This window comes from Ptychodera flava, chromosome 18, assembly GCF_041260155.1.
Source record: "Ptychodera flava strain L36383 chromosome 18, AS_Pfla_20210202, whole genome shotgun sequence".
Classification (NCBI taxonomy): Eukaryota; Metazoa; Hemichordata; class Enteropneusta; family Ptychoderidae; genus Ptychodera; species Ptychodera flava.
Window position 1 is genome coordinate 33,092,145 of NC_091945.1, and position 27,185 is coordinate 33,119,329.

At 37.4% G+C, this 27,185-nt stretch overlaps 1 protein-coding gene across 2 annotated transcripts; it reads right to left on the bottom strand.

The window, feature by feature from the left end:
* Positions 1-1,439: 1,439 nt before the first annotated feature.
* On the bottom strand, positions 1,440-15,182 carry LOC139117422 (mitochondrial glutathione transporter SLC25A40-like). Of its 2 annotated transcripts, XM_070680529.1 has the most exons (11): positions 14,772-15,182; positions 12,004-12,063; positions 11,183-11,212; positions 10,055-10,167; positions 9,191-9,258; positions 8,533-8,669; positions 6,766-6,939; positions 5,099-5,208; positions 4,404-4,485; positions 3,801-3,878; positions 1,440-3,227 (listed from the first exon to the last, which is right to left on the bottom strand). In XM_070680529.1, exons 1-11 carry the CDS (start codon positions 14,854-14,856, stop codon positions 3,112-3,114), a joined length of 1,053 nt encoding a protein of 350 aa, XP_070536630.1. In that variant the 5' UTR covers positions 14,857-15,182; the 3' UTR covers positions 1,440-3,111. The 2 variants fall into 2 exon arrangements, with proteins under 2 accessions (XP_070536630.1, XP_070536631.1); XM_070680530.1 differs by lacking the exon at positions 11,183-11,212.
* Between the last annotated feature and the right edge of the window lie 12,003 nt (positions 15,183-27,185).

Here is a 27,185-nt window from a genome sequence, read left to right on the forward strand (position 1 = left end):
AAAAAGATAAAAAATGAAATGTAAAAAATGACATTTGTAGTTGGACTATGCAATTATTTACAATATATGATTTTGGCGGGAAAATATCACCACCTGATCATGTTACTTGGCTCAAATATGAAGGCATGCATATTTTTTTTCAATATAGAGAAGTGTACCACTTTGGCCAAATTTCATATCATTCCAATCAGAACTTTTCTGAAAATTGCATCCTAACTAATCTAACATGTTAAAAGTCTCAGAGTTATGCCTTAACATACATGAGATTGTCATTAACAGCTTGGGCTATTACTTGCTGAGAACACGGTCCCTCTATCACATAGAGGTACCGTGCTGTGAAGTACAACTTATACAATTTGGACCAACACAATTACAATAGAAAGAAAAGATTCAAATTCAAGTAATTTTAGAAGCAGCTGATTAAAATTCCCTATTCCTTACAGAATGCAGAATCTCTCCAAAATTAGTTTTGTGTACAGAATTGGCAGGCCTTTTGACCTGCTACTCTGAGTATGTGGTATTATAATGGCAGGGGTGGTTGATTTTTGAAGTGGGGTCATCTTAGGGTCAGGCAGACCATTGTGGCACACAAGACCCCAAGATGGCCTATTTCCAACATAATCACTCTAACTAGGACGCTGAAAATTTGCAGCCATTAATTTCCCTCACAGTGACACAGATGAAAAAGTCTCATCCTATAAAGCAGCTCTCATTCACAGAAATTCTGTAAAGCCTCATTTGTCTGAAATACTTCTACGGTAATTAAAGCCCCAATAGCTGCTAATTTTATGCATTATTTTCATGATTTTATTTTCACACCAAAGGTGGTTCGTGTAAATGTGCAAACTGAAGGACGTGTTTTGAAGTATCACTGCTTGCTGATTTGGACCATGCCTACACGTTTTAACAGGCTTAATAATAAACGGGTGCCGCATCCATAAAATGGCGCCCCATGGGAAACTACAAAAAAAAGAGTATTTCCTGCACATACACATCGTGATCATATCAGAAATAAGCATGATGCCATTTACTTGAATGCACAACACCAATGGCCATTTTGTTGTTTTAATCTTTATTTTCTCTGTCATATGATTAGTTTTTGAAAATGGCAGGAAATCTAAATGACGTTAAAACCTCTGAATTTACATGCCACTTTTGACAGTCATGGCAACGTTATACACTTTTTCAGTCTCTAATGGGTCTTATTCAAGAAAACTCTTTGAAAACTAAGGATATTTTGAGATCGGTTTGCCAAACATTTGCAGCTATTGGGGCTTTAAACATACTTTCCATTCTTGTGTTGGGTAGTTGTTTAAATACTGGCAGTGAGACAATAGAAGTTACATATTATAGCAGAGATCCCATTCCTTCCATGAGTACACACACAAAAGCCACGTAAGATATTTAGGGTGATAACACAAATGCAACAATGACATTGATTTCTTTTGAATGGATGTCTTTATTGTAAAACTCGTGAACACAACTGCTTGAAATAGCAACAGAGGTACTGAATGTTCACATTATTGTGTGATAGTTCCCATGCCTCCTGTTATCTTGTACATACCGTGTAAACTTTGGAAGGAAAGGAGTTGGTGCTCAAAAAACTGCAAGTTAATAAGAATGTACAAATTGCATTTCAGATCAGAGAAGAGTAAATTTAAGATGTAACATCCATGGATTGAGGCCTTTTGCAAATTAGATGCCTAAATAGCACACATTTATTCAAACTGCATACTATGTATTTTGAAGTTTTTTGAAAATACCTCATCTTTGCTGGTGTGAACCCTATGGCATTTCCATGCCTATTTCCCTGTGAGCAGGCCTACACTCACCATCAAACTACTTTCTGACATAAGCCTGAATGCCTATGTATACCAGTTTATTGCTTACTTTGATGAGAGACAAGTGTTAAGTGTACTGACAATAATATTTAAAGTAATACTCACAGCACTACACAGGTTATATTTTTCTCTCCTGTGCTGTACACACAAAAGTTATAGCTATCAGTGTTATCAGTTCAATCATAGTAGACACAATGTAAGACAAAAAACATTTGGGCGGTTCAAGCAGTTGTGTTACCATGACAATTAAAATTCCCTCTGTAAGCTTGCTGTGGCATCTTGGGAGCTGGAAATTCACAATTTTGAAAAAAAAATGACAATTCTAAAAATCAAAACTTGTCCAGTGATGAAAACGACTTATATAGCGATTCATAAAAACTTTTAGAAATTTACAATATGTACAGTATTTACAGAGTTAGTCGCACTGGACCACACTATGCAAATCTGCACATGTGAACAGTGCCGTAAAGTTTTGAGGTAATTTACACCAAATGATAAAAAGTTGTATTTGAAATGACTTTATGGTTCACATTTTGTAATCATAAGTTTCTAGAACCATATTTGTCCCCTTGAAAAACAAAAACACTGTGGCAATGTTACATAAAAATAACGCCTCTGGCGATTAACTTTTTCAACATTTGTCAACTGGATTTTGTTGTCACAATGGCAGTATTTGGAATCCACACAAAAAGTGTCCTGGAGTTCATTATCAAAATATAGTTGCTTTTCTCAGAGTTTTCATGAATTTTCTCCAAAATATTTTGCATATCTTGAGATGGTTGTCTGTAAAGCCAGATCAATATTGGCATGTGCGTTTTAATTGGTATTTGTGTGTAAGAATGATGCATGTTGGGAAGAGTGGCAGCCATATTCTCGTGAGCAGTGAGTTCATCGTTTAATTAAGACTGAAAAATCCATTACACAGCGGTAGTCCTTTCCTTGGTAAAAGAAAGGAAACCCTGTGTGATGGATTTTCCAGTCAATGTCAACACTGTGCTTGTCAAAGGTAAAATTTCTCTGACCTAGTCCCCAAGTGGACTCCACATCACGTTGGTGTCATGACACACACTGGAAGAAATAGTCATTGAATTATGGGAAATATCAAGCGTCCTTTACGTTAATCTGTAGTCATCAAGTCATTGGAGTGAAAACCCTGAAAAATAATCTACCAACTGTTTCTGTTTTCTAAGTTCACTTTTGTTTCTGGAAACATCTCTAAATTTTTCACATCTTGTGTCCATGTACGCAAGATGCACCTTGTGTCCGTAAATCAAGGTTTTTCAAGATGCCCTTGATTGCGTCTTCTGAAGAACCTCTTGCCAAATTCATAGCTGCTTATCATAATGGCACAAGCTGGGGCTACCTTGATTATCCTTGGAGTGATGCCTGTCAATGAAGATCCAAATAATTATTGTTTGTGAGCTGAAATTGAAAGATGTGATCTTATTTTTTTAGCACTGGTCACTTACAATTTCAGTCTCCACTATTTCTTGCCAAATTTATTTGATGCCTGTAATTATATTAAAGTTGCTATGATTAAAATCAACCTGTTCACCACATATGTTCTTCAAATATCACATTGGAAAGTTCAGCAGGTTGACTTGACCCTTACACAACCAGATTTTGGTTTGTCCCCATGGTTTTCTATGGGATGGGTGGGCCTACATACTACGACGGGGTATTGCTGGGTTAAAACGACTGAGTCATGTGTATAGACTCCTATCTTACTCTCATGGAAAGTTTAAGCAAGTAATGTTTCACTTCTATTTACTTACAAATTAGACTTTGACAAGAAATATTTCTTTTACAGCATTTTCAGTTAACTGCACTTTCTGAAGTGTATCACAATTACATGTCACACAACTTGATTATATTGTCTGTCTTATAATTTATGTTCGTGGGTTTTTTGAGCGCAAACTGACAGACAAAATATCCTCTTGATTTCCTCAATATCCTTACCAGCAAATAATCCTCTGTATCCATTCTCCATATGAATTTTCTTCATGATAGCTAGAGTAGAGGATGGCTTTTTGTTGTCTGAAATGCAAAGGTTGATATTTGGTGAGTAACAACAGTGCATTATTTTAGGGAGAGACACTTTGAAGACAAGATTCGTTTGTCATTGGGAATGAGATTTCAAAGATATACATGAGAACCTATATCAAAAGATATATGTGAGACCCTAAATCAAAGAATACTTTACTTGTTCACTTCCAATTAAATTTCACTTTCATTTTTGATTCGTTTTCACAAGTGTATCATATTACATAAAGCACAAATATGTAAAATGTACACCGAGACATACAGGTTCCACAACCTGTAGAATGCATTTAGGAACCATGGTTTGTGTTCTGTCATTCTGTTTGTCCTGAAATTGTTTCAACAATCAGGAAAGCCTTTTTCCTAAATTTTACAAAAGCTGTTGAAATTCAAACTGAAACCACTGAATAGTATAAGTTGATATACCTATTCTGATTGGCTGATGAAAGAAAACTAATTTAACTTCACTATTTATTGACCAATCGGGACAACCCGTATAAAAGCATATGATACTTTACTTACGTTGCAAACTCTCAATTTCTCCTATTTCTATTTGTCTGTGTGTCTTCACTACATCAAATGGCAATGTTGCTACTGCTGCTATCTGTAAATATGAACAAAAATCAAGTGATCAGCTTTAGCCAAGGTGACATGCTATTCTGATCCAGGAAATACTGTTTCTGCATGTATTGAAAACAAGTAACTGTTGGATGACTGGATATGTTGTTCTGTACAATGATTACCATTTTGGTGAATAAATTAAAAGTCAACCATATACAAAAAGTATCAGTAATAGTTTTCGGTCTATAACGTTTCATACTGAACCATTTTCTATTTTACTGGTGTTTGAATGTGCCGTCGCCAGTAATAACACTCACCACCTGTTGAAGATGGGTATGCAGACCTATGGTAAAATGCACAGAAACTCATCCACACAAGAAGAGGTCCATATAGACGACATTTTTAATATTGAGAAGGTAAGAAGTTGTTTACGCCAAGCAAAGACATCTGTATCAGTCTTAATCTGAATGCAATACTAATGATTATGCACACTTTCTGAACATACCTAACTCAGCTATCAATGACAGCTATTTATGGCAGACAGGTACAATAGAGACTGGTGACAGGATGAGTGTAGAAGTTGTGTTAAAAACAAAATGACACATGTCACTTTTTCTCTGACAGTCTCTCTTTGCAACTAACAGTGTTGTACTTACGGTCCCTGAAGCAGCACCAGCTGTAAAACTTATGGTAAAGTTGGCCTCAGTGACACCGTATCTTCTACAAAGGTAGCTTTTGAAGATTTCATAATTGCACCAATACAGGGCTGAAACAGATCAAAATAGGATTTAATGACATCCTGAGAACAAACTCTCTGCAATGAATGTGTTCACAAACAAAGTTACTGGATTTCTTAAAGAAGTCTTCAAGCCAAGCTTATCTAAAATTACAAAATTCAAATCTCATATTTCCAATATTATTTTAGAGGACATTGTGTAGTTACTTCAAAATGAAAAATCAAAGTATAATATTGATTGTTGTCTTTGGCAAATGTCCAGTCATATGGTCTAGTCTGAGTATTTACATTTGGAATGTTCTGTGACCTTTGGACCGGTGTCTCGCCTTGTACAGGCTACTGACTGACAGAGTTGTCATAAACAAAATGATAGCCAGTATCTCAGTAGTTTTTTCATGAATACACACGAGATAAGAATAACCATTGGTTAAAAAAATCAGAGCATATGTGTTACCCAGAATGCTTTGCTGGACTAGACAAAATTTTGTTAAAATGAGAAATGCTTTTCAAATAAAATGTAAGACATATTTCCCTTCTCATGTAAATGCTAAAATAGCCCATAACATGCTAAAATAGCCCATAACATGCTAAAATAGCCCATAACATGCTAAAATAGCCCATAACATGCTAAAATAGCCCATAGAGACAGAAAAAAAACACTTGCACATAGATACAGTAACAACAACATATGGCACCTTTTGGTACCCAAGTGACAACACTGAGTAGGACTTGGTGTTCTAGGATATACAAACCATAAAGGTCATGAATTCAGTGACAGTGGACTTTGAACTTCAAATCAAATAGTAAATCAGATTATTCTTTTACTCGAGACAGAGAGAAGGCTCAGGGTCTTTGTATCAAGCAGTGAATCAACAGCTTCTTTTACCCAAGGTTTTGCAATATGAACTGTATGGCATAAAGTATTGACCTTTGCAAATTCAAGTAGATACCGGTACAGGTAATTGAAAATGTTGCTCTGTATAATTAGCACTTTCAGCATTCACTTTCCTCAAAGATATCAAGCCATACAACAGCAAACAATAAGATTTGATTAGTACCTGTTGTGGCATGTTGAACTCTTTTATTATTAGGCTTTTGTAGAGATCCACTGTTTCTCAGTAGGATGGGAGAACCCATGTAGCGAGAGATAGGATAAAAGGGGTGGGGGTCTTTATTCCAACATAGGCATTGGTTCAATGTTTAATGTCAATTTGACTGGATTACTGTACAGGGTGCACAATTCAAAGGCACTGTATTCCTCTAAAGCACAATCTATCCCAGTATGTACACAAAATTAAAGACCAAACTAAAAAGTTGCACTGCCATTCGGCCAAACCAGACACTTGTAACATTCCAAAGCATACAAGAACTGCAAAAAAAATTTTTCACAGCGAAATTTAACCATTTGGTCTTTGTTAGAGGATGATACTAGGTGTAACAGGTCACCTGGGGGGATGGGGTTGAGTTCTAAGGCGTAATTGAAACTGAAACAACATACTGGTGGTAGGAAATCGAGATACACTTCTGCAGCAAAACACCTATCATTAATACCTATGGAGAACATTGTGTTACTCCAGACATCCCTACCTGAGAATGGAACATCTCTGAGAACTGTTGCACTCCATCCCTTCCATAGTGAAAGCCATCCTTCTTTTACTAGTGCAGCCCTGACACAGTCTTTAAGTTCTACGTATGTGAGAGATCTTGACTGCATTTTGGTCCTTATCAGCTCCAATGGACTAATGACAGTAACAGCACCAACTGTGAAGAAAAAGGTCACTTCATTATGAATATTTGTGACTATGCAGCCTTTATTTATGAAAGCAGCTTCACTATATGATTTGAGTGTAAGAGATGACCTTAGTTTAAGGTGGTTGAAAAGGCTATTTTTGCACCAATTCTTTTCTCAGAGTTAATGTCAAGTTTCAAGTGTTAGAATCAAGATATTTAGTTCAAATTTTCAGGATAACTCCCTTAGTTAATATTTTCTCCAAAGAATATAAAAATTATATATTTGCAGCCATGATTTTGAAATATGACACCAGTAAATACTAAAATTTAATTTTTCATATTTTGTTTACATATTTGAATTTAATAATAATTGGATTGTATTAATATTACCAAATTAGTTATAAATACGTTGACACTTTTTATTGTAAGATTTGTACGGCAGGATTTGTAAATAAAATTTGTTTTTATGATTTTACATGGGTTTATATATCAAAAAATTATTAAAAATTATTTCAAATTTCAAAATGTGATTTTCAAAAAGTTCTACAAATACAGGAAAATTGTGCCGTACAAATCTTATCTGTAACCTTGTTAATAGGCTGTAAAAATTCCATGTCCATATCTCATTTCAAGTTGGATTAAATTGGTATACAATTATGTAGGAAAACTGTTATTCTGTCAAAAATGTTGAAAACAAGCCATATTTGCACCCTTCTTTTGAAGTCAGAGAGCAGTTTTTTTGGTTAATCTCACTTTTGACTCCCCTTTGACACTCAAAGAATCTAAAAATGCATTTACAATAGCAGTCACTCACTCTGAATGCCAGCACCGCCTTGTCAAACTTTCCTGAAAAACAGCAAATAATGACTTTCCCTTTTCAAACATTTTATTAAAAGCTAGGGGACCTCTACCATAGTTAATACACTAAGGACTCCCCAACTTCTTCTTATTTGGTCAGTTTTTCAGAAGTTATAACAGGCTATAACTCTGCAATGCCTTTGTGCCCAAATGTCTAGTTTTTTTTATTCCACAGAGAATGTTGACTACTTTTATATTTTAATAGTTTTGTTGAAATTTATAACTGACGCTCTAGCCTTTACAACCACCTTAATCGATGAAACACAAAAATATTTGTTTCAACTTAATTTCAAGAGAGGAATTTCTTTGGTTGTTGTTGTACTGTAAGGACAATCTACCTTAAAGGTCTCTGACTTGTATCAAATAGCAGAAACATTAGTATAATTAGTATAATAGGATAACTAAGTATATTTCTTGTTGGTTATCATAACACAAACGTCATGTTGGTATGTGATCACACACAGAAAGTTTGGGACTACTTTCAGCATTGACTTCTACACTTGATACATTTACAGCTAGACCATTCAACGAACCCAAACAATACAATTCCATTGACCACTGCACACAACATAAACTATTACAGTCTGAGCGTTGTGGGAGGAAAGACAAAATATTGTCAGTTGACACTTCAACAATGCTTGTCAGTAGACACTTCAAACAATGCTTACAAACTGACAAGCCATGACATCATGTACAATGAACAAAACAAAACATGAGAACTGTGCTTGATAATTAACAGAAAACAAATGAAACCATTTCACATACCCCGTGCTATGGTTCCAGCTAGCATTGGGATGTACCATATCTTGGAGGGGTTCTGATTATTCAACATACGTCCTAGTAGAAGTTTGAGTTGATCATACGTTGTGAAATATATCACTGTCGCTGGGACTGCCATGAGCCTACATGATAGATAGGTAAAACATAGCTATGTTTATTAGCAATCCAACAACTGACCTAGGTAAGAAATTATTGTCAAGCACAATTGAATGGCACAAATATAGAAATTCCTGTAACCCTTGTATCATTTTCTTACATGTACATGATGTTATGGATGATCAGTTTAAAACAATATGACTCGTACATTGACTTGTCCTGACAAAGCAGAGGGTAAAATCTAACAGCAGTCGCTGGTACATGTACTCTATTGAGAAAGATGTTGCCCAGAACAGCCATCACATAAAAAGCCAAAATATTGCCATGAGAATACTTTGATTTGCTCAATTGTTTGACAAAATTGCTGTAACAATGCTAACTCTATGAAGCTGACTTTATTATAAAATCTACTTAAATTTGATTGTACTTTATGAGTGTTGCACATTTTGAAAATTTCATTCTGTGCATATCAAAAACAAAGTTTTCCATTTTCCCTCTCTAAATGTGGCTTTTGTTAACTTGAAACTTTAAATGATCAAACACTTACATTGTTGGTGGAAGCCCACTCCAGAGAGATTTCAAGCCCTCATGTCTTGCAATCTTCACCAAAGCATCCTGTACAATTAAATACAGAAACTATTTCAGTAACAGCAACAGAAACGTTTACATTCATTTTACTTTTCACACATTGGAAATGGTTTTTGATGCTACTATTACTGATGAACTTGAAGTATTGAACCCCAGAAATATGATGAAAATAGTTACTTTAAAGTGACGATAAAGTTCCATGTTTAACATTTACAATGCAACTGATACCTCTAGGCACTATCCCATCACATTTAAGCAGTCATATGCACAATACAATTTTGACTGACACTTTGTTCATCAGGTTATTACTCTATAATAATTCATCTGCACCAACCATCAATATTTCGTTTGGACTCATGATGAAATCTAATTCACATTTGGCATTTAACCTTTATCCTGCTCAGCCTGTCACTTTCCAATCTGCCAAGTCATTAAAAAGTGGTACCTAGCCAAACCCTAGACATCTTTTCACCAACTTGGCAAGGCATTTTATAGCATGTATTTTGTTATGGCAGGTTACGTCAGTAAAATTCAGTTTTACAGTACTTGTGTTATCAGGGACCTTCAAATGTTCAAGTTTGTAAACTTTGGGATTAGTAAAATAAATTACCTAAAATATTCAAACAAACTGCTCTATTATGTTTTAAATTTTTGGGGAAAACTAAAGCTTTGATTTTAATGAAAACAACGTGGTGAAAACTTTAACAACACACACTTCAAAATGAGTCGGCTAAAGAAGCAGACACAAAAAGAATTGTAAAATTTGAACATCCAAAAACCTGTTTCTGATGCGCATTCAACCATGAACTCACTCTCTACTTACAAACGTGCCGTTGAAGTGACCTGGTAGTTTGTACCACGGTTTGATTCCAGTTTTACCGTTGATGCAGGTACACAGGTGATCCATCAGACCATTGCAATACACAAAGCACTGGCCTGCAAATAGAAGTTTCAACACAAGGTGAATACTGCAGTCCTGGCCTTCAAATACAGGACAAACTCATCTTTTCAAGAGTAATAAATCTGAAAGGTAGAGTGCACCTCGAAAATTGAAAGACTCTTATTAGAACTTCCCTATGGAAACTTTAAATCATCCCATTTGAAATCCAGATTAAAATCAGGGGGGTCACTGTGCAGAAGTTGGTACAAGAGAAACAAATTACTTGATATGCACAGGCTTCTGACATTCAAAATGGCTGATATCCCTTTATTAACTTTATAGGTAATAATGTTGATTTTCACAAAAATAAACCCGTGAAAACTTCTGTTACTATATGAGCTTTAAAATTAGCCTTAACAAGAGGTAAGCCTAACAAGTATTGTAAAATTTTGAGAGTCAAAATACATGTCCTAGAGCCACATTCTACCTTACAATAATAATGATAGTTACTACACTACACAGTATGAAAAGTTCTCTAGTGTCAAGTTTACAAATAGTACAGCACATCTCTAAGTGAATAGTTCATAGAGCTAAGGCAGGAAGATTTTTTTAATTCCAGGGTGTTCAAAACCTTTCAAAAAGTTTGAATGCTGTCATTGATAGGCAGCTGAGAAGATGTGGATTTAGCAAAAGATGTAGCGCATTTTCACCAATGCAAACATTTTTACAAGCTGGCCAAAATTTATTGGAGAACTTGTCAATTTATCTGATGAATTGTGGGAATGAACACACTGCAATTATATATATAGATACTTTTCAAAGTCTGATAGAATATCAACCTTCAATTAAACTTGTTGGATCATATACAGATGGAATAGACAGCTACCACATCATGGCACATACACAAGGTTTTCAAGGTCAGTCAGATGTAATGCAAGTGGTGCAATGTTATACAGGGGTCAAGTACATAGAGGAAAGTGCAGGTGCTGCTGCTTGTGTGGGAAGTGAACCTGAGAATGGCAATGTGGAAATCAGAGACTGTCAAGTGAGAGAAAAATGAGATCTGCTTACTATTGATGTGTCTTGACACCATAGAACAAACTGTAATGCAAAAGCAATATTTTAATGTCTGCATCAATGTAAAGCATGCAAGTAGGCTACAACAAAGATGAACAGGGTCAAATGATGATCTTCTGACGATATTACCAATACTACATGTTTTGTTTTTTTGGGGAGGTATCAGGTTAGCTTGTTGACGTGCATCACTACTGTTCTTACAATGCAACTCTTCTGTCCCCTTTACGGAATTCTATGTTGCAATAGGGAGTTACTGGTAATGTCTAAGAAAAATTAATATGATATCACTTGTCTAAAAAACAAGGTGTCTTTTCTTTGAGATGCCCGTTTAGACAGATAGCAAAGTATTTTCATTTTTTCAATGTCGCAACGAGCTCTAAGAAGGTACATGGAGCTACTACCTCCATGGAAGGTACAAGTTTATTACAATCTTCTTGTATCAAGAACAAATGTTGCACTTTGCAGAATGATACTGCAATGTGACCATCATCTAAAAGATGTAAACCTTCATGTAATGATTAATGAATGCATTCTCTTGTGTATCAAAGCAAAAATGATCTTTATACTTTGGGTAGGATTATTTTGACAATAAATGTTGAACAAAACTTAAATCATGTAAAAGTGTAGATGTGTGTTATTTCTGCTGTTTGTCATGACATGATTTAAAGATGAAATGCAACATTTACTTTAGGGTTCGTTTTACAGATTTGCTGTGTGCACTGGCTTGGTGACATCAAGTGAATTAACGTTACATAATACTTATTGTTAAACAAAACATCAATACTCAGGCAGTGTACAGTACACAATAAACCTACCACTGAACAATGGCTTCTTTTGAACCTGCAGTCGTGTTTTCACAACATCCATAGGAGTCACTGCAAAAAATGCAAAAATTGAGTTTTGTGAGATACCAGTGATAATGATTCTTACATACAACAAACTGCATGCAACTATTTGTCGACAGGAACTTGTTTTCATTGTGACACAGTTTTTGTATTTTTGAGAGCAAAATCAAGAAACTGCTCAAACAACATTTTCTTGCTGCATAATTATGGATTTTTGATACGAGAATGTTGCATTTCACCACCTACAACATTCAATGCTACTTCCTTCAACTTTCAAGGTACAATTTCTATCAATTCTCTGTATCCTGGAGTTGTCAGTTAGTAAATTTAACTAAACAAGGGCCAAAGTCCCTGAAGCTACTATAGACATGGATACAAAATTAAGTATTTCCTTACTGTATGAAATTATCGCACTAAGGTCATCCTACGGACAAGTAAACTAAATATTAAAGCTGTCTGACCAGCGGTTTTGAAAGAACAAGCAACTCAACAGTTGACAGAGCTCTGTTGAGTTATGTAGAGAATAACCTTTTGTGACACATGTATTGATGAAGAAGGTGGATATCTTTGATTAACATTGTGAGTTCTGTTTAATAAGTTGAGACTGTACATACTCAGAGAAAGCACACTGAAGAGACAAAGGTTTGAAACTTAAGAAGTTCAAGGTCATCAAAAGCATTATAAGGAATCATGTTACACTTTCATTGCACTGTTTACACAGATTGTATAATATCTATAAATAGCACATGAGGAATCTTTATACAGCCCAGCTTTACCATAAAAACCCTATCACTTTGACCACTCTTTTAATTGACCACTCTATTTTTTTCCTCAAAAAGTAATTTTATTTTATCCTTACCAAGTCAACCATAAATGGAAATTAGAACTTTCTCTATCTCTATCTCTATCTCTATCTCTATTGACTATTTTGAGCAATTTCTTTTAGATAACATACAGGGCACAATAAATGACGGTTCAGAATATGTCAAAGTTGGGATTCAGGAAAGTTGCCTTTACATGTTTTAATCCTCCAAGATGGTAAGCATTTCACTATGAACTGTCAAAAAAAGTTGAACTTTCTGATAATTCTACACTAAAATTATTTTGGCTTTGATGATTTCCTAATTAATTCAATTATTTAAAATCATATTAATTATTTTTTTCTGGGTGAATTGATAGGGTTTATACAGTACAAGAATTACATACAATGTAAGTCAAATTTTGACCAAAATGACAAAAAAATTCCTTAAAAATACAGATTTGCATATTTCATCACAATTTGAACAAGTCTAAGTTGGGTTACCCCTAGGGACCTGTATACCAAATAACAAAGCTGTCTGACCAGCGGTTATGAAGAAGAAGATTTTTTACCAAAAACACCTTTTTTGGCATTAATTTGCCTATTTTCAACAATATCAAAAAATTGAAAAAAATAGTTTCTCAAATTGTATTTTTCATCTACACAACAAATATCAAATCAGTAAGTACTGCGGTTCTCAAGATATTTGAGTGGACGGACGCCTCACAAACGGACATACATACATACATACATACATACATACATACATACATACATACATACATACAGACTGACGACGGACGCCGGACGGATACCCATCCCAATAGCTTCTATAGACTATAGTCTATAGTAGCTAAAAATTCAAAATAGTGCTGATCAAAGGCAAAACAAATTTTTATGAATTTATTATTATACCTGTGAACATTGTCACATTGCAACATATTTTCTATCACCATCACATTACAAAACCAGCTTGTGTATCCGTTTAATCTGTTTCTGAACGCTTTCCCTTTGAATGAATTCTGAAAAAGACTTTCCTGTGTCATGCTGATATTCATTGTTTTAAAGAGGTGCACTTTTTCACATGGTTTTTGTTACTTAACAATAACTTTAAATTGGTTTCATAGTTATACCGAACATAAAGACTATTATTAATCCTTTTGTTATTTAAAAGGGGGCTCTAGTCTGAACATGTATCATTTTGCATATTTTGATGTGTTAAACCTAAGTCTTTCCGCAGTTTCATTATTGGCACCAAGTGAAAGAACTTTGGTAGGCATAACTACAGATCTCATTTTGTAGGCAAAACCTATCATTCATACACAAGTTCTACTGATATATGGCGCAGTAACAAGTTTGTTTTGAACTCTTAAATATTTAGGTTTGCTGATGAATATTCATGATCTTCAGAAGCAATCACAAACTCGAGGACACAGGAAGCCCTTGGTACACCTCTCTCATTGACACTGATCATGGCCGTAAAAAATAGAGGCTCAATATAAGTCCGGTATTTCAGTAACTCATCGACCTGACTTTTTGTAGCATTTTTTGTTGAGGAAATATAGGTCGCGTGTATCTATAACGTGATGTGGTGGGGAGAGCAGCCAGCAAGCTTGTGGCACGTGTACACAGCGCCCTACAGCATGTGAGAAAAGGTCTACAATCGATAGCGTATCACGTCACGAACTGCAGAGCTCACCTCGAGTTACGTGCCCCAGTCATTACAACGTGACTCAAAAGTATATATTGTAAGCATAAGAAACCCATTTCTAACAGAGACCAATTTCTTTGATATTAACATCATTTGTAACCTGCATTGCTCGCTGTACACAGGTTACGTCACGCGTCAGACAACGCTACGTAAAGATACAATGGTCTTTGCACTGCAGTTCGGTACGCGGTTAGCACAGTTGCTATCATTCATAGCTAGGGCACTTACTGAATAAAGCTGTGACAATCGCTCCCGTTCCTGAAGACAGCATCTGTTGCCATGGCCTTATTCCGTTCTCAATTGGTCGTTTCATCTTTTTGAAGACGCTTGCGACACCAGAAAGCAGCCGTCGTACTTCTCACCCACTGTGCGCTTTCAGTCTCTGCGAGGGCAGTGTAACCTTGTCTCGCGCTGTCTACCCAGATCGGCCAGTTTGACGCGAAAGCACGGTCACTGAATAATGCAAGATTAAAACAATTTTCAACAGACTAGTCTACAACGACCAAAACCGTTTTTCATCTTGAAGTAACTCGCCCGCGAACTCAGCTGTCTCTGCAAACCAGACAAGGCGTACGTACATCAGCTGGCCGCACAAGAGCGCGCCATGTTGCAAAAGTGGTGTGACTTGCTACCCAGAGTGCACTTCGGTTGATAATAGGCCGCGTTCACAAATAATAAGAAGGGGGTTGAAGAACGAAGAAGTAAGTTGAAAATCAGAGGAGTGTTTGAAGAGGGTCCTGAAAACATTTATATTCCTTGCAACTACGGACACAGTATATTTTCAGACACCTTGAATTGAATTTACTTTTGTCAAACCAGAAAGTGAATATTTGTTGCCGTCTCATCCATTTGCTGCATTTTAGCTGTGGAAACGCAGCTGTTTGTGGCAGGGTCGGCTGCGTCTATGCGGGTCATCAAGAGGTCAACTCCGCCACGGCGGCGTCCTTGGCGGGGTTGACCTTTAGATGACCCATATAGACGCTGCCGACCCCGCTACGTTTCCACAGCTAGCTGCATTTATAGCCATAGGTTTTGTTTCATCTCCGGGCTTTATATACCAATACACACACAACAATATTACAGTGTGTGGCTACGCTGCCAGCCAGGTCAACTTTATTCACAGTCATAGACTTGACAGTCATACCGTACAATAGAAACTAGTTTAGGAAAAATTGAGTACAGGAGTACAGGAAACTCGCACTAAAAACCAGAGGTTAAAAACCTTTCACTCACAGAAAGGAAAAAGTGCTCTGGAAAAGCGTTAGATAACCTGCTTCCAAAAATGTCTGTTATACTAAAATTATGTTGCAGTAAACTTACTAACAGTATACAAAATGGCTGAAAAATATCTACATGGCAGAATGATATATAAAGTGTAAAAAACTTCAGGTGCGTGTCTGACCCTGGCAGAGCGTAGACTGAACATAACCACACTTTTCCTATCAATCCAACACACGTGATATACTATCACAGCGCCCTCACAATACACCAAAACAACAATTTCTCCCTATACGATGTAACTTGAGAAATTATATGTTTTGTTTCATCTCCGGGCTTTATATACCAATACACACACAACAATATTACAGTGTGTGGCTACGCTGCCAGCCAGGTCAACTTTATTCACAGTCATAGACAGACAAACAGAAGGGGAGTAAGAGTAAATGTAATCTAAGATTATACTCCTAAGCACTTGCTTACAGATAAACACTCAGAAATGGTATCATGTATGTAGCCATCTTTGGCTGTAGCTGAACGCCACCTACCATGCTGCATCAGCTGCCGAGATGAAATTCCTCCCTGAGCAGCTGTAGTAGCACCTCCACTACGAAAGGAGTGAGTTCCAAAAGCTGAAACATCATCAACTACTAAACCCAATTTTTGTTTAACTATTTCTCTAACTCTAGTGTAGCTAAGATGCTTATTCATATGAATTAAAGAAAATGTGTGTTTTGAAACGAACAGTGGTCTAAAGATAAATTGATGTGAATCATTTGGAATGCCGGCCACTGCTAAATAACGCTCAAGGTAAGCTACAGGACATGTGACCTTGCTTGATCTAGAAATGTGTACAACATTCCCGTTACTATACTGGTCAGTTTTACTTTTCTGTATGAAAATGGTGACATGAGTGTCATAAAATGTAATATGTGATCTCTTAATATTAACAACATCACTAAATCTGAGAAAACCAGCATATGATACTAACATCAAACAAATGTCTCTTACGTCCTTGAGTGAACCAGAGTCCTTAAAATATTCAACAAGTTCAGAAATAACTTCTGTGGTAACTGGCTGTTTTTTGTTTACTGGTTTACCAAGTAAACGTTTGGCAGACTCCATCAAATTCTTAACAAAAGGATGTTCGGTAGGCGACGGTAAACCTGCAATTTGATGAGCCCACTGAATGCTATAAAAAGCCGATTCGACTGTATGTTTGGTATATCCTGATGTAAGAGACCTCTGAATCAGATGTGTCAGATAAAGAGAAATATGGGAGGGCTCTGCTGGGATAACTGTCAAGTTATGATCTGAAGCAAACTGCGACCATTTCTTAAATGCATTTGAATAAGCCAGAGTTGTTGAGTCTGCTCGTGAGGCCATGGAAAAACTTGGTAGATACTTGGTTAACTGTAGGAGTGTTGGATCTTCAAACTTGTCAAACTCAGCCCAAATACCAGTGTGGAAAATATCAGTGCCTGTGAAAGAGAATTAATGCAAAAGACAAATTGCACTGGAATATCATTACAAGTAGTCATTACCAACTGGTTGTAAAAATTTTCTCTATTGGTTTTAGTTATAAACCAGTTTTCAATCGAACTGTCCTATGCCATAATTGGCTATGCTAATAGCTACTATGGACAACAACATAAACTTGTTGTCACTAGAGCCCGTATTAAGAAATGTAGCTAGGGAACTCCCTAGCATGTGATATACAAAATCCATTTCTGTCTGCTCTAGGTGCAGACCCAAAATCCAGCCACAAGGCTAACATCCTGAAGTTTAGGATTCTACCTCCAAAAACAGAGTTTCTTGCCTTTCCTGGCAACAAGAGCATAGGGTCATCACATGGTAAGTCTACCCAGTCATGCACAAATCCTGCCAGATGTACCCCATCAGGGCAGATTAGTGGCCAAAAATAGGCAGATCTCCACACAGGCAGTATTAGAGCACCTTTGCCTGAACAGAGTTGTCGATGTCTAATTGTTCTCCCTATAAGATATGTCGGGGTAATAACCAGTTCACATGAGAACCCCAATTCTGGGTGAATGCATCCATTGCTGAAGAATTAGGGCACCAAAAACGGGAGTTGAAAACTGTACATTTGGCATTGTAAGATGACGCAAATCTATCCACTGAAAATGGCCCCCAGTGTAAATTCAGGTAATTAAAATACACCGTATTAAGTGACCAATCATCAGTGTCTACTATCTTACTGATATAGTCTGCTTTCTCGTTAGCTGATCTTGGAATCCATTCAGGATCTACCGATATTCCTGACTGCATGCAGATAGCAAAAATGCTCAATGCAATGTCTTGCAATTTGGGTTTCCTACTACCCCGGTTAATTATGCTCACCACGTTTTGATTATCTGTAAACCACTTTACCGATTGGCCCTTTATAATTTCTGCAATACTATACAGTACTCTGTGTACTGCCTCTAATTCACGCCATGTGGAACTCTGGTTTGATTCAAAGTGGTCCCAGTTACCATGCACAATATCGTTATCATGTTGAACGATGTATCCACCAAAAGCCTTACCTGAGGCATCAGAGTACACTACTTTATTGGCCTTTGAGCTATTCCATATTGGTCTGCCATTCAGCTTACCAATATTGTCTTTCCAAAAACCAATTCGTTCAATGCCTGTTGTGTTAGCACAATGTGGCTATTCCAAGAAATTCTAGTATTTATAGCATTATATAAGTGTCGAGTCATAAGCATGGACACATTACCTATTCCTGATCTCATAGAGATGATCTGACCGACTATGTGTGCTATTCTGCGTACAGAGACTGGCTTGGACTGTGTGTCAGTAGGTGAACTGCCCTTTTTATTACAGTCCAGCAGGTTCTGGATAGAAGCTAGTAAACGAACCACTCTGTCAGTAGTGACTGATATCTCACCTTTGTTCATATCAATATCATTGCCGAGCCACGTTAGTCTAGGTACTGGCTCCCATTGACATTTTTCCTCACTTGTTACAAATCCAAACTTGGACAGATCAGATTTGACCTCTCTGGAAATTTGAGAGGCCTTGTCCAGTGATCCGCTGGCTCCTATGCCATCGTCAATATAGATTACTATCGGCTTACCTTCCCCTCGCCATTTCGCAACTACTGGTCGGAGCAATTTGGTGAAGATATATGGCCCTGTTGATAGCCCAAATGGTAACACACAAAAAATAAAATATCTCCTACCTTCAGGAAATTCCCATGAAAAACCTAGAAATTTCCTATGCTGTGGGAAGATCTCCACATGATGATATCCTGATTTCAAGTCGAAACTAAAAAGAAAACCTCCGGGTTTGATTAATTCTTTTGCCACCTTCAGATCTTCACACTTGAATTTATTTTTATACAAGTGTAAATTTACTTGCCGCAAGTCGAGTATTAGTCTGCACTTACCTTTTTTATTGATGGAGACAGACAGTGGGTTACAGACATATGGCTTGTCTTTCACTTCTTCAATTGCCCCCGTTTCCAATAAATCTTGTATAGCACCGCTTACAAAATTTTGATTTGTTAGTGCTGAAGTATTATTAAACATGAACATTGTAGGCGGCAATGAAATCAGCGGTAGCTTGTAGCCAAATTCGATCAACTCCACTATGGGTTTTGGCGCGTATTCTCTCCAGTAGTCGATACAACGTAACAAATTTCCCCTAACTCGAACTGGGTTTGAATTTACAGAAATAACGGGATTTGGCGCCATAAATGGAATTGAATCATTAACTAAAAAATCTGAATTCAAAACAGAAAAATTTTCTTCCCCTTCGGACGAAAATTCAACGTCCTCATTAGAAATTTCGAAAGCATGGGAAGGTAGTATACTTAACTTTTGTAGTCATGCGTTCCCGCCAACAGTTGGGTTAGCACCCAGACTAGCAGTCGCTGTAAATCTGCACTCAGAGCGGTAGTGGCCAGCTTTTCCGCATGAAAAACAAACTCCCGGTCTTGGGCCGCCACCTGTGCGTTGTCCTCCAGTATTTTTGGATACACTATCCTGCTGGGTATTTCCGGCTATGGGCTTTGGGGCTGCCCGAAATTGTATTTTCTTCTTCTTTTCTTTCTGTTTTCTACTAGCTCGCATCTCCGCCTTCCAAATACGTTTCTCGTCGTCGCTATCGTCGGCAAGCTCATGGGCCTGGTATTCTAAACCGTGCCCCATCCAAATTCAGAACCGTCCGCCAGAAGAATTAGTTTTTGACGTTGATCAATGGTTTCAATACCTTCGTCTAGCTTCCGTTTGGCGTCATCGTGTTTCTTCAAATCGATATTGGATTTGGCATCTTCTAGACAGTCTCTTACTTTCATGTTGTGCTTAAATTGGTCTTCGTTAGCTTTTCTTTTAAACCTTGGCGCTTCTGAGTATTTAACTCTCTTGATTTCGGTCATCTGTTCCCTGTTCGCGGCCTCCTGAGATTCTTGTATTTCCCGCTTCATCAACTGCATCTTGTCCGTCACTAGTTGATTGATGGAGGTCAGCAAATGGTTGTTGTTTGCCTGGATTATTGATGGAAATCCAGTGAAGAGTTGTTACTAGCGTCAGCAGGCGGTCTGGTTTCCGATTCAGTCATGTTTAAGTCACAAAATAGGGAAAAGAGCCAGCGAAGGTGAAAGTTATGTCGTACAAAAAACTTCAGGTGCGTGTCTGACCCTGGCAGAGCGTAGACTGAACATAACCACACTTTTCCTATCAATCCAACACACGTGATATACTATCACAGCGCCCTCACAATACACCAAAACAACAATTTCTCCCTATACGATGTAACTTGAGAAATTATATCTGCTGTCACGGTCCCTCCTGTGGAGGGACCGTGCTGCTGTTGAGCTGGCGCTACAACAGCCGGCACGAGAGAAATCGGCGCACGGCCAAAGAGCTACAATTATTGTAGCTACAGTATTCATCACTTTCAATGTCGAAAAACCCCAACAACTACAAACTGAAACTTACCATTGCAATTCCACATAAGAATCAAACCCCGGGAATCAAAATACAACTTGTGACAGAACGCTGGCATCTAAAGCACTTGTCAACATACTCTACAATGACAAATCACGTAAAGGTAATGTTAAAAGGTCAAGTAATGGAAACTTTGAGTTGAAGGAACTGCACTAAGGGACTTGTCAGTTTCTTCGGCCGGGGGGATTATTTTTCCTATTTTCCCCGACGTCAAAAGTGGTTGACCCTCCCCCCCCCCACTCGAACTTTCGAAAACTGGGTGACCCCCCTATTCCAACTTTCGAAATAAAAATATATAATTTTGGCGGTATATTTTAAACATACATTCATTCTGTGTTATAAAGAAATTGTTGTCTTGCAGTTGTAAGATAGGAACTCAAAAGTGTCAATTCTAAAGATTGAATACGGTATTTTGAATGAACTGTGAATGTATTCCACACTTTCTCTGCATGATCGGATGTCCAGAACTGTTGTAAAAAAATTGTGATTGTGAAATATTAGTGCATGTTGCTTTCTAATAGCTTACTGAATTCTCATAGAGAAAACAGAAAAGTATCAGGAACTTGTCATGCTTTTCATATGAACTGCAGATTTCACAATGATTAGTACACTTTGCAAAACAGACTTTCAATTTACAGACATCAAGACATGATATATACCTCTGATCAGTGTGTTAGGTTTCCTGGTTTTCCACGTCTTGCTCTCTGGCCCGATCTTGTGTACAAGTATATGTTTCATTGTCATGAGCTTCCTGTGACCCAAACTCTTCTTCAACTATCAGAGTCAGAGCTATCACTGTCACTATCACTACCGGTATGTAGTGACAGTGACACTGCATTGCCCGTAGGCAGTGCCAGGGCAGTAGCTGCATTAACTTTGATAATCTTGACAATAATTTCTTCAGTTCATACAACTGTGTTCTTGTTCTACTCCCTACATTGTGTTGAACTGTCCAGTATTCAGCTTGCCAACACAGCCTGTGTACGGGTACCGGTACCGTGCATGGATATCGTTGACAAAATGACGTCGACTTTTACTCTTGACGCTAATTCAATTATCACCCATGTGTATGTATGCAGGGTATTGTGTATTTCAGCAGGCTGTAAGGGAGACAGCAAGAAACTGTATTTGATACATAGCATAGAAATATTGAAAAAAAATATTAAGTTGCAACTCCTGTCCCATTACAAGGCCAACTTGTCGTTTTTACAAAAATCCAATGGCATTCATACATTTTTAGATTGTTTTGAGGTAAAAGTCATGAAATGGGACAAAATCGTTCTAGATTTTGTTCAATTATTACTAACATTAGAACCATTGGATGACATCGTGTTGGGAATCAAAATATTTTAAACCACACCCCCCCCTCCCATATAGGCACAGCAACACTTTCAAGTTTCCTCTATGTTCTTATACAGTTGACAACTTCAAACTTGACAAAATTCGAGTAGATTTGTATGTATTTTTATATTTTGTATTTGTATCGATCTCATGGCCGTAGCCTTACCAAATTGCCAAGGGGGCAGAACCTACCTTAGCTAGGATTTGGTTAATTTACATAAATTTACATATCATTTGCATTTAATTAGTAAACAACACTGAATGTAGCAATTATTATGTCTACACATCCGCTCGATATACGTCCTGGTCATTGTGAAAACTAAGCTATAACAATGATATAGTATATGTGTGTGATATAAAGTAAACGCCTGATACCAAATAAAAAAATACATTTCGAGTTCAACATTTTTAATTGGCCAAAGTTTGTAAAAATTACAGTTCAATGACTTTGATCTGACATCTTTCCTCTATGGCTATCATGATTATAAACATGTTCATTATGATTTTTGCTTCTTTCTTTTCAACAATACTGATTAGGACTTAGTGATAAGGAAATTTCAAATACTTTCTACCTATAAGTGTAGGTAGAGAGAGTACGTTTTGAGAGAGTTGCATTGGGTCAAATAATGATAGCGTCCTTGTAGTGTTTCTTGGGACATCTACATTACGTTTGAAACAACAACACAATAGTTATGTTCGTTGAATTTTATTGGTCAACAACGACAACAGCATGACTAATATCAACATAAACAACAATACAAATGACGATAACAACCAGATTTCTCGGTTCCTACACCAGAAAAATCAGCTATTTCGCCTCCAGTTAAACACGGAGTTTAAGGACATATTTGAAGATGTTTCCAGTACTGTTGCTGCATTTAATAGTAGAAGACTACTTTGAAAATGCAGCAACGTTTCTATTTTGCCCGTACCGAACTGGAACACTTAGAAGATGCTCCAAGCTCTGATTCACAGTGATCATATTGATCGCTCACAAACCAAACGGCCCTTTTCAGAGCGATCAAATATTCCACAAAGAGATCTTCCTGCGCCTTAGTGACAGATATTTGGACTCTAAAATTTCTACATTTCTTTTCTGATATATCATTTGAGGGCCTCATTGTAGCTCTTGGAGAAAAAAAAAACTTTCATCGTCCTAGTTTTCGAAAATCGGAAGAGTTAGCAGAGGAATGGACGCCATTTTCAATATCAAATATCGCAAAAAGGTTAATTGTGTAATTTGTTTTGCTAGTTCCAAACTTTGCACCGTGACTTTTATTGTTGATTTGGTAAAAGAATGGTTCAAAGTGTTATTTAGGAAAGTTTGAACAAAAGTTTAAGTCTTTCACTTTCGAGGCGCATACTACCTTAACAGATTAGATCAAACGCGTTCGTAGTGATGCATTTATGCGACCTGACGTCACGTTGAACGACTTTTTCTTTTGGCCTGCTACAAAATGGCATCCTTACCGTGCCTGCTTCCTGACAAATGTCAAAATAGACTGCTAGACGCGACATACATACATACATACATACATACATACATACATACATACATACATACATACATACATACATACATAACTTTTTATTTATTTATTTATTTATTTATTTATTTATTTAGCCGTGTACACATACCTGACATTGGCATAAAAACGAAATACAAAACAAAATAATTACAAAACTTTGCAAGAAAGAGATGAAAAAAGTCATCTCAAAGTTACACGCAATAAGCTTTCATCAGCTCATACATACATACATGCATGCATGCATGCATACATACATACACACACGCGTGCGCGGCCCGGACAGACAGGCAGACATGGCTATAACATTAGCCAAAGTGTTTCAACACGTGAGCTAAAAATGACCAAAATCACTCAAGGAAGGTGGGTCTCTACCGCAGCCAATGAAAATCTTTAAAGCCAGGTTCGCGCAATAGTGGGTACTGCCATCCAGTCACCATAGTATCGATTTCATTATTTTGCGCCAAAAGCTGCTATATTAGTAGATTTACAAACATAAACTATTCACGTCGAACGTCGATGGGCGTGTTGGAATACGTACATTTTGGCATAAGGTGTTTTCACCGTACATGGTGAAAACAGATTTCACCGATTGCAGCCGGATGCGGACCCCGATGGATGCAGACAGTGTCCGCGACCTACAAAATTACTACTACAAGTCAATATACTGGTATACAAGAAACACAATCTGCATCGCTCGATTCTCTCAAATTCTTAGAACTGATATGAATTGTGTTTTTATTAAATTTAGAAACATCGTACGTCGAAATAAGATAAAATTAATATTTTCCCAAGCTTGAACCGTGATCTCGATCATAGACCCTCGAGAAAAACGGGGTCTATGTCCCGATGTACTCAACTTGCAAATGTAAAACTTATGTGGCCAAGAATGGCGGTCTGAAGTCAGAAAACAAGCCCAGCTTATCGTGTATTACATTATTTGCCACTTGGTGTTGCTAGACTTCGTTTGGATTGGAACTAAAAAAGTACAAAAATCAGATGCATTTCCAAAACTCGGACAAGAAATCTTGTAAATTTCTCAGACGTTGTGAAGTTTGACCGATATGCAGATCGGGACAGCATCGCGTCGGTTACCATGCCAAAATTACTACTTTGATTTTACAACACAACATGCCATTCCGAATTCTATTTTACAATTCAACATGCTATTTCACAACACAACATGCCATTCCAAATCCTATTTTACAACTCAACATGCTATTTCACAACACAACATGCCATTCCAAATCCTATTTTACAACTCAACATGCTCTTGCCAATTTCATTTGACAACACATCATGCACTTCCAAATCCTATTTTACAACTCAACATGCTCTTGCCAATTTCATTTGACAACACATCATGCACTTCCAAATCCTATTTTACAACTCAACATGCTCTTGCCAATTTCATTTGACAACACATCATGCACTTCCAAATCCTATTTTACAACTCAACATGCTCTTGCCAATTTCATTTGACAACACATCATGCACTTCCAAATCCTATTTCACAATTCAACATCCCATTCTAAAGCTAGCTCTGCGGAGCAGGGCAGTGTTACTGGCTATCGAACAAGATTCAAATGGCGGACGCGAAATGGTCCCCTCGCACAGAGAGAGAAATGCGAACTTTGCACAAGTCTAAAAACGCAGCTTAGCACATTGTGTATCTAAACAAGATGAGCGTGCTCGAAAACTAGGATCGATCACGATTTTAAATTAAAAATTGGCTGTTTTTGGAAAAGAAACTGCGCGTTAAAATCAGCAGTTTTGTCTATTGTGCACCGTGGGAGGCTTATCGTGTGCGCGGCTCATGTGAAAGACCGGGCAAGATTCACCCTCAATCATAAGTATCCGCTGACCTCCCTCCGAGCTCAGACATTATCTCCGTTCTGTGACGGAGCAGGTCGTACAATTTTCATAGTTCATTGCGCATGCTAAGTAGACATTGCCAATATAATCTACAAGATTTTTTCGCTTTACCTTGTAAAAGAACCTTGTTTTACGGGGTACCAGTCAACTCGCACTTTTTCCAACCCGCCCAAAACCAATTCGCCCGATTCCAACTCGCCCGATACCAACTCGCCCGATTCCAACTCGCCCGATACCAACTCGCCCGATATTATTTTGCAATTTTATGAGTACCTGGTACGCTAGGTCTGCATGGCAGGGCTGTGTGTTTACCGAGGTTATACGGAGGCCGTATAACGCCGGTAAACACACAGCCCTGCCGTATAACGCCGGTAAACACACAGCCCTGCCATGCAGAGCTACTGGTACGCTTGCTGCGAATCGGTAGCCTTTGCCACTCGGGTAGCTTGGTCATTGGAGTGGAAGAACATATCAAAGAGAGGCAGGGCTCGTTTTCGCAGCAACTGGTACGCATAAAACGTTTTATTTCTAACAACAAATATTTCTAACATAGAGAACCACAGGTGCGGCTTGAAATATGTGCCAACACGGAAAACTTTTTATTTGCGATTTTCACGTTTTGCAAATCTCTTGAAAGAATAAATTTCGTTCGGCTTCTTTACGTATAGGACTGGTATAGTTACTGCGTACTGGCTCACTTCTTTAGGAACAGCAGGACCGTCTTTCACGAGTTACTGGCCTGGCATGACATGAAAATAGCTGGCCTCGGGCCATCGGGTTAGCGTACATGGAATCTACAACACCCTATCTCAAAACAACGGGCGAGTTGGTATCGGGCGAGTTTGATCGGGCGAGTTGGTTCTGGGCGGGTTGGAAAAAGTGCGAGTTGACTGTAATTCTGTTTTACTTTACCAACCCTTGGAAGCTGAGGAAAAACCCTGTCGCCAAATAGAAAACTTTCCCCTGAAAGGAATTTATTTATTTTCCTACAACCAAATACCTAATCAGTGATATTTTAAAAGTTGTACGTTACGGTCAAAAAGCAGAGAGGAAATTCTTCCGTACTGATTTCCTGCATTATTATTATTATTATTATTATTTTCCAAAGCTTACATAAAACGAAAAAGACTAACATTTTGACAGGACAGGAAACGCCAGCTGAAAGCCATATAAAAGGTGTTGCTAAACACATATTTTCCGCTGCAAAAAGTTTTAATATTTTATTAAAGCTCGGCAGACAGACACTTTATGAAGTTCACAAGCTTAATTTTCAATTTTGATAAGGGGGTCAAAATTATCTCAATGGCAATTAAGCAAATATTTACAACGAAAACATCACGAGATTTCTAAAAGTTAACAGTATTTGCGAATAGAGGTCACTTTCGCAATTTCCAAAGTTATTTTGTGAACACTTGTCAAGGAAGTGTTCGAAGATTAAAGAAAACTCCTCCACGGCTTTCATTTCATTCTCTCCATTGTACAACATACATTGTGACGCAAATAGATACCAACTTTTCGATGCTGCTCGTCGAATTATGAGATAAAAAAGTTGACACAAGAATACCTTGAAAAGATTACAGTAGCGTGTAGTTGTGACACGAAAATAGTTTGCAGTAATCTGTACTATCTGACCGCACCAGCTATGCGTGTAACAAAATTATTAATTATCTCAGAACTGAGTAATCTGCACTATAGCGTTAAACTCCTAT